The sequence below is a fragment of the Antechinus flavipes genome, chromosome 1 (genome assembly GCF_016432865.1).
Source record: "Antechinus flavipes isolate AdamAnt ecotype Samford, QLD, Australia chromosome 1, AdamAnt_v2, whole genome shotgun sequence".
Taxonomy (NCBI): domain Eukaryota; kingdom Metazoa; phylum Chordata; class Mammalia; order Dasyuromorphia; family Dasyuridae; genus Antechinus; species Antechinus flavipes.
Window position 1 is genome coordinate 60,377,899 of NC_067398.1, and position 12,713 is coordinate 60,390,611.

Consider the following 12,713-nt stretch of genomic DNA (forward strand, 5'->3'; position numbering starts at 1 on the left):
CCCCAGATGGCATGATCGTCTTCAAAGACGAAGGAGAAACTACAGCAACAACCCCACTAAGAAACCTTCAGGCTGTGGATTTCTCGCGGTGGGCGAGGACCTCCTTGTAGTCCCTCCTCCTGGAATTGAGAAGGGGAGGAGAACTTGAGGGAGGTGGGGCCGTATCTCAGCACTGGGCGTGACTTGGGCTTTCAGCCTTCTGTGATGCAGCCTTGCGGAGGGGCCGACAGCTCTCTCAAGCCCCGGCCCCGGTGACGTAAGGGGGCGTGTCCCCCCTGCTGCCCCCGCCCGCGCTCGCCCCACCGGCCTCTGCTTGGCCCAGTGCAAAGTCCGGGCGGTGACTGCAGGTGGCGGGTCTGCCGCAGGCCCGGCGGGGGGATGTGAGTAACGTGCGAGCTGGGCCCGGGCTGGGGCACCGCGGCCCAGGGGAGCGACCCGAGGGTCTGGGGGAGCGGGGAGGCTTTTCGTCCCTTTGCCTGGCAGCTTGACCAAGTACCTGGGCGTTGTGGGCCCCGTTCCCCTTCCCCCCTAACTCCCTACCCACCAGATCGTAGTCGTGGAGCTCGGCTCCGAAAGTGGAAGCTGGATGCCCCCGCCTCCTCCTCCGGGCATGGGAGAGGTGGGGGCCACCACGTGGACTGACAGCTGGTCCAGGGGCGGGGGTCAGGAAGAAGTGACAGGCCTAGGTGACAGGTCCTGGTGTCTGGGTGGGGGCTGACGGATTGTAGATATTGCATCCTCAGGGCTGCCCTCCGCAGAGGCAGGTCTCTTCCCGCCGGCTTTTTTCTCCCTAGGCGCGAGGCTTTCTGGGGAATTAAGTGGCTCTGAGTCCCAGTCTTCTTTCCCACGCACCCCCAACTGCTCCCCTGGGAGGAAAAGCCTGACACAGGCAATAAGGGACTCTGGGAATGTAGGCTCAATCCATGCCTTTTCTGTTCTCTGGGAAGAAAGACAAAAAGGGCAAGGGAGTTGGGCTGGTGGCCCTTGCCAGAGGTTGGCACGGGGATTCTTGGGCCTTTTGCAAAATGACAGCCAGTGACTGGTTCCAAAGATGGGGCAGGAGAGGGAAGAGCAAACACCATGGCCCAGAGCGATTTTTGAGCCCAGGTTAGAGGGGAACATATGGCAGCTATGACCAAGGAGAGAAAATATGAGACTCTCAAGAAGCCTGGGTCTCTGGCTTAGGAATTTGGTAGTTTGAGATCTAGAAGAGAACTTAGGTAGCCTAGCTGAGATCCCAACTTACCTTCCAGAAGAGAAAATAAGAGGTAGATAATTTCCTCAAGGTCACATGTGGTAATAGTTGAAGCCAGAGTTTGAAATGTAGCTTTCCTCCAAATTCATCTTTTTTACTACAAAGAAAACCATCTTTAGGCTGCTTTTCCATCCCCACAGAAATACTCTGAAGCAGTCTTAAAAATCACAATATGGTGCACTGGAAAAAACAGCACCAGGGATGGCTGGCTTCTATTTCTAGCTTTCTTATGAATTTATGATCTTGGGGGAAATCACTTTCTCTTTCTGGGTTTCACTTTTCTCTTTCCTGAGATAAGAAGCTTAGATTGGATGATTTCTAAGTTCCTTCTAGAATTAATCATCTGGTGGCCCATAATAGAGATATTGCTAAGGACTTGGTAAGGATACTGAGGCATCCTTAGCAGGTGGGTTGATCATATGCATGAACCAAATGTGATAATAGAAAGGCTATGATAAATGGCTTCAATCTCTTCATTTATGTAGTTTTAATATTTTAAAGTATCGTGTTTTTTCAAATGCCTCCTTACCTATTTTATTTTCTTTATAACAACCTAATGAGGTAAATAAGGGGGAGGGGGAAGTTGTATTGTCACTATTTTATGATGGCTTTAAACAACATCCTACTCTTATCTCTCAAAGTAGTCTTGTTGAGACTGAATTTTAGAACATTTTAACAGAACAGCGTACGCTTTGGCATCGCTCACAGTGTCGAGCATAAAATCAGAAAAACTTTGGTATCAGTTCTGTCTCAGACGCATACCAACCAGCTAAAGGATTGTGGAGAAATGTCTTCACTTTGTTCAGCCCCAATTTCCTCATCTGTGAAATGGGAATAATAATTCTTGTGGTACCTTCCAGTTATGATGACCAAAAGATTATAGATTTTGTGAAGGAAGGGACTTCAGAAGAGCCCTTAAGTCCAATTCCCTTATTTTTTACAGATGAGGAAACTGAGGCTTACAGTGATCAACTGATTTGCTCACAATCATACAAGTACTAAATACCAAAGGGTGGTTATGAATCTTGGTCCTCTTGATTTCAAAGGCAGTGGACATATGGAACTTGGAAATCTTGACCTCCTTTTGGAAGATTCCAGTTTTAACAGATGCCTTTGCTAGAAAATGGTGAAGCACTTATAGGCTGCCTCTTAGGGATCAGAAGAGTTTAAGGAATTTAGGACCTGACGATATCTGAAGGACCCCTCTATACTTCCCCACTTCTCAAGATTTAGATTCCATGATTTGATAATTGTTCTATAAGAAATGATGAGTAGGATGCTTTCAGGCAAATCTGGAAAGACTTATATGAACTGATACAAAGTAAAATGAGCAGAACGAGGAGAACATGGTACACAATAAAATACATGATGATCAACTGTGGATGGCTTAATTATTCCCGGCAATACAATAATACAAGAAATTTCAAAGGACTTAGAATGAAAAATGCTATCCATCCCCAGGGTAAGATGTGATTGACTCTGAATGCAGATCAAAACATACTTTTAACATTTTTCTTTATTTTTTTGGGAAGGGAAGGGAGTATCAAATATCAAATTACTTGCCTTCTCAATGAGGAGGAAGTGGAGGGAAGCTGGGAGAGAATTTGGAACTCAAAAATTAAAAAAATGAATCTTAAAATTTCATTTCACAAGTAATTGGGGAAAGATAAAATATTAAATAAAAAATTTTAAAATATTACTATTGCTCATCAATAACAAACATAAAGATTCCATATTCTGTGTATTTTGAGTTGATATTTTTCCATTTCTCTTTTTGTCTGTGCCTCAAGGTCTCACGACACCAAGCTATACCAAGAGGTGTCAAAGACCTGCTGGCCCATTATCTACTCACCAAGATATAACATCACGTTCATGGGTTTGGAGAAGCTTCATCCTTTTGATGCTGGGAAATGGGGAAAAGTCGTCCATTTTTTGAAAGGTAAAATCAGAGACTTTCTCCTGGACCTCAAATATAGACATGTTCAGACTAATCCGAAGCAAAACTATAGGAAATTCAGGTGAATCTGTTTTCAGTGATCTCTATCTTTCTTTTCAATGTGTCTTCCTGTTTTTTTTTTTTTTTTAATTCACCCATAATTGAAGTATGATTTTTGCACAACAGGGCATTTAGGTGGTTCAGTGGATAGAATGCTGGGCCTAGAGTCAGGAAAGCTCATCTTTATGAGTTCAGATGCAGCTTCAGATACGTCCTAAATGTGTGACTTAATCTTGTTTGTCTCAGATTCCTCATCTGTAAAATGGGCTGGAGAAGGAAATGGTAAACTACTACAGGATCTTTTCCAAAAAAACCCAAATGGTGTCATAAAGAGTCAGGCAGGAATGAAAATGATGAAACAGCAAAATTTTGCAACAACAAACTTTTATGAAACACCCACTATATACAGAGCACTGCACATTTACCCATTTGCATAATTCCTTTCATCTTTGTCTTCCATCTATTCTATATGTTATTTTCTTTTTCTTTTCTTTTTTATATGTATCTTCTAATTTACAAATTGTTTCCTCCTTTGTACAGTTCCTGGCACATGATAAGTATTTGATAAATATTTATTGACTGACACTAGCCAGATTTATTGCTTAGAATAACCTTCTTTTCTCTAATCACTCATTTATACCCAACTCAAATACCATATCCTCCCCAAAGTATTCTGACCTTTTTTTTTTTTTTAATTGGTGAGAACTTTCCCCCTTAGATTCCATACAACACTTTATTTTGAAATTCTTTAGCTAGAAATTTTATATTTTCCCCAATAAAATGCTCTGCATACAATAGATATTTAAAAAAATATTTGTTGCATTGTGTTATATCACCTCTTTTGTCCCTCCTGCCCAGCACTGAGAACATCAGTGTCTTATTTTTACTTAATGTGATACTATCCTCCAGTAAAAGTAGGACTTAAGGGTAAGGGACTATTTATTTTTGTATTGTATCCTCAGTGCCTAACAAGCACTTGTAGGAGGTTCTTAATAAATACTTTGCATCAATTGAATCTGCAGCCTGTGGACCTAGTCTCTGGACTTCAATTCATGTATATATAATAATAGCTGTTTTAAACTGGGGGCTGATTTGAAGGCCTCCAGGATGTAGCCAGTGGGGTGTTAGACTGCCAAGCCAAGGGCATTTTCCTCTGAGGTTGACTCTTGAAAGAATGTAAAGGTTGTGATTTATCTTGGTTACAGAAGAAAATTTCCTTACTGATGTCATGATTGTGGAAGCTAGAGAAGCTACTGAAGAAGACCTGCGGGTGGTACACACACAAAGATACTTGAATAAGCTGAAGGTAAGGAGGAATGGAGTCCCTTTGGCCATATCTGTTTGGAATGGGTTTCCTGGCATGAATCTCACTTGCTATTTCCTATGTACTTTCTTGACTTTCTTCTCTATTTTCCCATTAGTTTCCAAGGAGATAATTTAGGAAGAAGATAGTTTGAAGGCCTGGAGCCTCTACAATTGGGCATTCCTTTCCTTGGGTATCCAATATGTTGAGACACCATGGGTAGTTACTTTGGATTGAGACCAAAGTTGAAGTGATGATTTTTTTTTTTTTTTTGTCTTTCCTGTATTTTATGCTGTCAGCTATTGTTTGAGGTCCGACTTGAGAAAAGGCAATGTTTCAGGTTCTTTCTTGAGATCTTGGAAAGACCCTAAAGAGTCACAGTGAGTCAAAATCTACTTGAAGATGGAAATGAATGAAGGACAAGGTTCATCCCAGGATGCCCATTAATGTAATCCATTGCATCATCTATTTTAAAGAGATCTCTCTTTAGAAATAACTTATAAGTCACCAAATAGCTGTCAGAGACAGAGACTTCATATTCTTTTACTTCAAGAGAGGCAACCTTCCTTGAATAAGAGCTTCCTTCCCTTTCATCCCCTATTAATTTTCTGTTTGAGCAATCAGTCACCTTTCTTTTATCACACAGAAATCTAGGAGTTCTGGCATGAAGTTTCTGTCAGCCTATTAACAAGATTCAGTTCAATACAGCAGGTTTTTGGAGCGCCTAAAAGGCATAGGTACCTCAGAACACTATCTGGTCACACTCTATAGTAGTATAGTAGTACCTTTGCCCAATAAGGTGACTAAGGACTAGTGGTAAAGGATTTCTGTTTAGGAACTAGTTCAAGATATGTTTCCAGGATATATGATATATGATGAGAGTTCATAGATATATAAGGAAGTGAGTAATTAAGAGGGATTGAGTTTCTAGACCTCCTTCCAATATATGATTTTTATCTACTATGCTAAAGATCTTCCTTCTAGGTCTTTGTACATTCCAAGGGTCCCAGGAGGGTCCTTAGGTCATTTACTATTCCTTATTTTCAACACATGACTGACTCACCTCTTTTTAGAATTATACATTTCTTAGAAGATATTCCTTATGGCACTTCTTGTCTATAAAGTCAGCTCATCATATCTTATTAAGTATTGATTACATGCAGAATCACTGTTACAAATATGCTGAGTACTTATCCCCAAAATACATCTCTTTATTATGCTTATGTCACTCTCAACTTTAGCTCTTTAAATTTTGTGGTATTCTGAATTTTGTAATCTTTGCAAGCTTGATAACCAAGAGAACAACTGTATTTAAAAGATGAGTTTTTGCACTAAAGAGCAGCTTGTGATTGTTAAAAGTACCACACTTCCCCATGTGTCATTTAGCCTGCCTACTTCCTCCTATTCAGTTCTGAAGTCAGATTTTTTATCCTTCTATAGACTTGTTTCAGATGTAGAGACTGATGGATTAACTGGAATTGTATAGATAATAATTTTTTTTATCCTTTTAATTCTTCTATATGGATTAAATCTATATCTTTTGAGTAATTATGGCTCCCAGTGAGGAATTCTCATAATGTTCTGGGACTGGATAACAATCAGGCCAATGTTATCTGCAAACAGTTGCCCTGAAGGACCTTGCTATCTCTAGGAATTTGAACCTTGAATAGGTCATCATCCTCCATGGTAGGACAGACAACCTTGATTATCATTCATTTCTCTTTTTTATGCTTCATTTGATATTTATAAGCAGAAGGCAATTGAACAGTTAGCTCTGTGGTTGGCATTTGCCAAGAACTGTTACATGATTTTAATGTATATTTGAGGACTCCTTGTTACACGAGAGCCTTTAAGTCTCTCTGTGTGTGGGTGGGTGTGCCTGTGCATGTGCTTGTAAGTTAACAAATACAAAAGATAGCAAGATACCTTGTTTTTTCTTTGCCTTTTAGAGAACTGGGTAAGTGTAAAGTTATGAGCTATGTTTTGTAGTATATTACTACTTCTAAAAGTCTGCTGATTCCTTTCTTATATTTTCATAAAGATTATCCTTTATGTATGTATGATGTTTATATGTTTGTAGATTATTCTCCTAGTGATTTTTATAAAGAGAATGTAGTCATATGAGTTGTTAGTTGTCAGGGTTACTTTGACAGCTTCTTTTGGATAGTCAAAGTGTTCACTAATTTTTCCATTGTTTTGATTTTCTTTCCCTCTCTGAAATATCTTGTCAAATGATCCTTGAGGATTTCAAAGTTTTGTTTCTTCTAACATGTCTTAAATGCCATTTCAACTTCCTTGTGTAGTTAAGGACTGAGGGGTTAGGATTTAAATGGAGTCACTGATGATAAAAATAGATCATTATGGAAACATTGGAAGTTTTGTTCCATTTTTTTCCTGTTCATTATTACTCAGCCAGTTTTACCCCTAAGTGCTCTCAGGTTGGTGTGGTTCAGTTGCGGCTCATGCCAAATTTTTGAAGACTTGCTTTTGCTTCTAAGAGGTCATAAATACTAGTTATTTTCCATTACCTTCCTTCCTTGTTTTACAAATGAGTTTATATTCTAACTTCTTGTTACCCTTGGCTTCCATAAGCCCTTTGGCAAAGGCACATATGTTTGCTAACTACATATGTTTAGCAGTTTCTGGGTACCTTTGGCCTCTTCACTTTGGCAACTACTTTACAATTTATAAGCTTTTGTAGAAAATGGTAATAATTAGAGTCAAAATCTTTGTTTTTCTTCATTTACCATTTTTGACTCCATCTTATTTGTAGAGGTCAGGCAATATGTTCTCAAGGCTATCTTCTCATCTTTATCCTTTCTCTTAATTGAATGCTGCTTATCAGTGTCTGAATGTAGATTCAAGATAAAAATTAGACAATCTCACCTCCTGAAATAGCTTTTGAAAATCCAGGGTCATCAGGATGATATAGTAAGGAATCAGAAAAGGATTTTGTAGAAGGAAAAGCCTCCTTTTCTTTGTGTCTGAAAATGAAGCTTGCATTTTCCTGGTACAGATAGAAAAAAACTTTTTGAAAAGAGCCTCCTAGTCCCAACTGATAGTTTCAGGTCAGGCAATGAAATGGAAATTGTGATGATATATGATAGGTAGGTGACTTTGACTTTTCTGAGAGAATCACTCACCTTAACTTGTTAGATTCAGTAGAAGAGAATGTTTGGCAACATTCGTGAAAGTCATCAATTTAATCAACAGAGGGTAACTAGAACCTGGAAAACAGGTATTATTTAATAAAAAAACAATACCTGTTTTCCAGGTTCTAGTTACCCTCTGTTCACTAGAAACACTTTGCATATGTTATTTATTTATTTGTTCATGTTTTGCTTCTTTCCCAATAGAATGTAAAGTTATTTAATGTGCACACTGTCTAATTTTTGACTTGCACCAGCGGTATCTAGCACAGTACCTGGCATATAGTAGGTAGTTTATAAAGGCTTACTGAATGAATGAATGAATGTTCACACCTCTGTGGTGTGGGGGAGGCAGTGGTAGAGGGGTCTTTGTCCTAATATAATTCTGTTTGGGAACTTGGGATCAGTCCTTTCTCTCTCCCACAATAATTTGAGGACAATGGATGACAGAGTATTAGCTGCTAATGAAAGAGAAGAAGGCTGAGGAGGAGGAGAGAAGTGAGAAAGACATGCAAAGGGATTCTTATTCCTTGGCCAATTAATAAAATCTGACCTTTTTGGGCAGCTAGGTGGCGCAGTGGATAGAGCACCAGCCCTGAAATCAGGAGAACCTGAGTTCAAATCTAATCTCAGACACTTAATATTTCTTAGCTGTTTGATCCTGGGCAAGTCACTTAACCCCAATTACCTCAGCAAAAAATAAATAAATTAAAAAAAATAAAATTTGACTTTCTAACATTCTCTTTCTTTTAGTGTTTTCACTACCTTCTTCTTCCTCGAAGATCTTTCCTTTATTTCCCTTCTGTATAGATTACTTAGCTAGGTACTATCTAAAGCTCCAGATCTTTGAAACCTCTAATCAAAACTCCTGGCCTTGTATCCAATCCTCTTAGTTTCCTTATTTCTCTTAAGATTAATCTGATAAGTTTTTCTGTTTCCAAAGTACGACTACTTTATACAAAGTTGCTAATAATAACTTACTGATAATATTTAAGACAAAGTTGCTAATAAAACCTTATGGTACATTATCCTTAATATATGTGTTTAACATGCAGTTTTGCTGCCATAACTCAAAGATGGAAATTTTATTAGTTGGGTTTGGAGAGATATCTCTGGAAGATGAGAAGTAGGGATGCATTTAGGTCTTCTCATCAATCAGTAACATGTATTGGGTCCTGTTTTGTGCCAGGCACTGTGCTAGGTGCTGGAAATACAAATACAAAGGATGAAGCATTTCCTATTCTCGAGGAATTTAACATTCCATTGGAGGAAAATATATGCAGAATAAGTATAAAGAGAAAAAGGTCTGTATAAATACATAAATGCATATATATGTGTATGTGTATATATATATATATATATATATATGTATATACATACATACATATACACCTATATTCGTTTGGAAGGAAGGGAATTTAAGTTGAAGTTGAAAGGCTTCGTGTAGAAACTGGTGTTCAAATTGTACCTTGAAAGAAGAGAGGGATTCATTGGGGCAGAGGTGAAGGAGATGTGCATTCAAACCATGGAGGTAGGATTGGGAGCTACATAAGAGGATCAGCAAGATTGTCAGTTTATTGGATCCTAGAGTTTTATTGTTGAGTTCTTATAGTTGTGTTCAATTCTTCATGCCTCAATTTGGGGTTTTCTTGTCAAGAAACTGGAGTGTTTGACATTTTCTTCTCCAGTTTATTTTATTGATGAGCTGAGGCAAACAGGATTAAGTGACTTGTCTAGGGTCACACAGCTAGTAAGGGTCTGAGGCCAGATTTGAACTTAGAAAGAAAAATTCTTGTCCCAGTATTCTGTCCACTGTCCACTGTGCCCTCTAAATGTCTGTGCTAAAGTTTAAATAAGGAGAAATAAGCAGTGAAACTAAAAATATAGTTAGGTCCAGATCGTAAAAGGCTTTAAAAATTAAACAGAAGAATTTGTGTTATATTCTAGAGTCAATAGAAAGTCATTGGTTTTTATTGATTAGGGGAGTTAAGTGGTTAGATCTTCATTTAAAGAAGCTATGGCATCTATGGGTATGAAAGAGGAGAAACTTGAATCAGAGAGAAAAATAAGGAAATCTTTGCATTAATATAGCTGAGAAGCAATGAGGATCTACTTAAACTCTTGTGCCTTAGTTTCCTCCCCTGTATAATGAAGCAACATTAGTACTTCCTTATCAAGGTTGGGAAGAAAAAAGCGATAATATTTGTAAAGTGATTTGGTGAAGCTTAAATTACCAAAAATGCTAGTTATTTTGTTGTTGCTGCTGCTGCTGTCATTATAGTGGTGGCTGTGTGACCACAAAAGAGATCATATGTGACATATTTTGGAGGTAGAAATGATAAAGTTTGGCAGTTGGTTGAATCTGGAGGGTGAGGGAGAGTGAGGATAATGTCAGTGTTGTAAATCTGAGAAACTGGATGAAAGATGGGGATTAGAGGGAAGATAATGAGTTGCATTTCTTTCATGTTGAGAATGATATGCTTCTGGAAAATCCAGCTTGAAATTGTCCAAAAGACAGTTGGTGACACTGGATAGCAGTTCAAGCACAAAAAATTACTCTAGTTGTATAGATCTGTGAATTATCTGAACAAAAAATGATAATTAAACCCATGGAAGCTATAGATATTATCAGGAGAGAGAAGAAATGAGAACTCTATTGTCATTGAAGTTTTTTGAGTAAGGTAGTAACCTGATGATAATGTAGAAAAAAAGAAAAAAATATGATGTTTAGGAAAGATTTCTCTGGTAGTAATATCTAGAGTAGATTGGAGGAAAGATGAGGGAGATAAGGATCCTAAGAGGCTATGGAATTAAGAAAAATGTGACAGATGGGAGAGACATTCTGCAGAAGTAAAATCAGAGTGGTACAATAAGAAGTTGAATTTGTCCTTTTAGTGGTTTTCAGAAAATGGTTTACCAAGTTATGGTTGGGAGGAGATGATGCAGAAAAAATCTAGAGTAGAGGAAAAAGAGATCTCATATCCTGTCCAGGAGTACTGTTATCATTTATTCTTTATAATGTCCTGGACAATTCCAATAGACTTGTGATAAAGAGAGCCACCCAGATAGCATCCAAAGAGAGGACTATGGGGACTGACTGTGGATCACAAAATAGCATTTTCATATTTTTTGTTTTTATTTGCTTGCTTTTATCTTTTTCTTTTTTTCATTTTTGATCTGATTTTTCATGTGCAGCATGATAGATGTGAAAATATGTTTATAAGAATTGTACATGTTTGACCTATATTGGAATTCTTGCTGTTGAGGGGAAGGGGAAGGTGAGGAAGGAGGTAGAAAAATTTGGAACACAAGGTTTTGCAAGGGTGAATATTGAAAACTATTTTTGTACGTATTTTTTAAGTTAAAAAGCTATTATTTAAAAATAATGTTCTGGCCAGCCTTGACTAATGCTTCTATTAGAGCTTCCAAAAGAGGTTAAGCCCCGTATATTCCCTTGGTAGCCTGATCCTGGAGTGGGAATGGAGTTTTTCCTTTAACAAGAAAAATATTTAAACTTGAATTCTGAATTATCTGTGGCTCAGTTTACAAAAGGGCCAATTTCTCCAATGAGACCAACTGGTACATAGATACGTGGAACTGTAATTCTGTTCCTAGGAGAAGAACTAGGAAGTGCAAGAACTCAGTCTCTCTCTCTCTCTCTCTCTCTCTCTCTCTCTCTCTCTCTCTCTCTCTCTCTCTCTCTTTCACAGTACTTTTGATGACTTTCTATTTCACATAAAATGAAAGGCTTCGGGATAACAAATATAATATATTGGTCAGAGTTGGGATACTGGAGTTCAGTCAAAAGAAATATGATGTGGAATATTTAGAAATATTTATAGCATTCCCAGCTCTATGTCAGGTTTCTGTTGTCTAGTTTCCTGGTGGCAGCAACTAGTTTCCTTTGTTGGCCAGTAGCTGTGAGAATTCTAGATGGGCCAACTACAGTGAAAACTCATTAAAAATGAAAGAGAAGAGACTAAAGCTTAGTTCTTGAAAAAGACCTGCAACTCTTTGGCTGGCAGCCTGGTATTTGGCTGAAATGGCACATGACAAGAATTCCATGTGCAGAGAAAGAAGGCAGGCTAGGAAAACCTGCCAGGTTAATGAAAACCAATGTGCACATGTGGAGAGAATTTAACTTATAATATTACTGGGAATACAAAGGCAGAAAGTGCAGTGACACTCAAAAGAATGACTCCCATTTCTGTGTGTCTCAGCAAGGTGTCATAATATCTGATCTCCTTAATTAAATAATTGTCAATTTAGAACATGATATTTTTACCTTTTCCAGATTTTTGAATGTCTTTTTCTTTTACTTTTTTCTCTCCTTTGGTGGAACTCATAACTCTATCCTGAGAGTTCTCTGGAAGTACCCCCATGATTGAAATTGTCTCTATTCTGTACATCCTCTTCCCTTTGGGGAATACAAATTAAGCTGCTGTCACAATCCCATGCAGGCCACTGAGCTCTCTCTCTCTCTCTCTCTCTCTCTCTCTCTCTCTCTCTGTCTCTCTCTCTCTCTGTCTGTCTCTCTGTCTCTCTCCCCCCAACTCTTTTTGTCTCTCTCTCTGTCTCTCTGTCTTTGTCTTTGTGTGTGTGTGTGTGTGTGTGTGTGTGTGTGTGTGAGAGAGAGAGACAGAGACAGAGACAGAGACAGAGACAGAGATAGACAGACAGACTGAGAGATAGACAGAGAGAGAGAGAGAGAGAGAGAGACAGAGAGAGAGACAGAGAGAGAGACAGAGAAAAAGACAGAGAGAGAGACAGAGAGAGACAGAGATAGAGAGAGACAGAGAGTCAGAGAGAGAGAGAGAAGAGAGAGAGAGACAGAGAGAGAGACAGAGAGAGAGACAGAGAAAAAGACAGAGAGAGAGAGACAGAGAGAGACAGAGAGAGAGACAGAGAGTCAGAGAGAGAGAGAGAGAGAGTGTGTGTGTTAGAGAGAGTTGGCTGTTCTTCATCTCGTGAGTCTCTCAGCTTGGTAGCAGTTAGCTCCCCTGGGTTTTT

At 38.7% G+C, this 12,713-nt stretch overlaps 1 protein-coding gene across 1 annotated transcript in view; it reads left to right on the forward strand.

The window, feature by feature from the left end:
• Positions 1–272: 272 nt before the first annotated feature.
• The window catches only part of HDAC11 (histone deacetylase 11), a 43,298-nt gene continuing 30,857 nt past the window's right edge, over positions 273–12,713 (forward strand). The window contains exons 1-3 of the mRNA XM_051983778.1: positions 273–380; positions 3,046–3,194; positions 4,457–4,557. Of these exons, the coding sequence (XP_051839738.1) occupies positions 379–380; positions 3,046–3,194; positions 4,457–4,557 (252 nt within the window). The 5' untranslated portion in view covers positions 273–378. The remainder of the gene's footprint in view (positions 381–3,045; positions 3,195–4,456; positions 4,558–12,713) is intronic.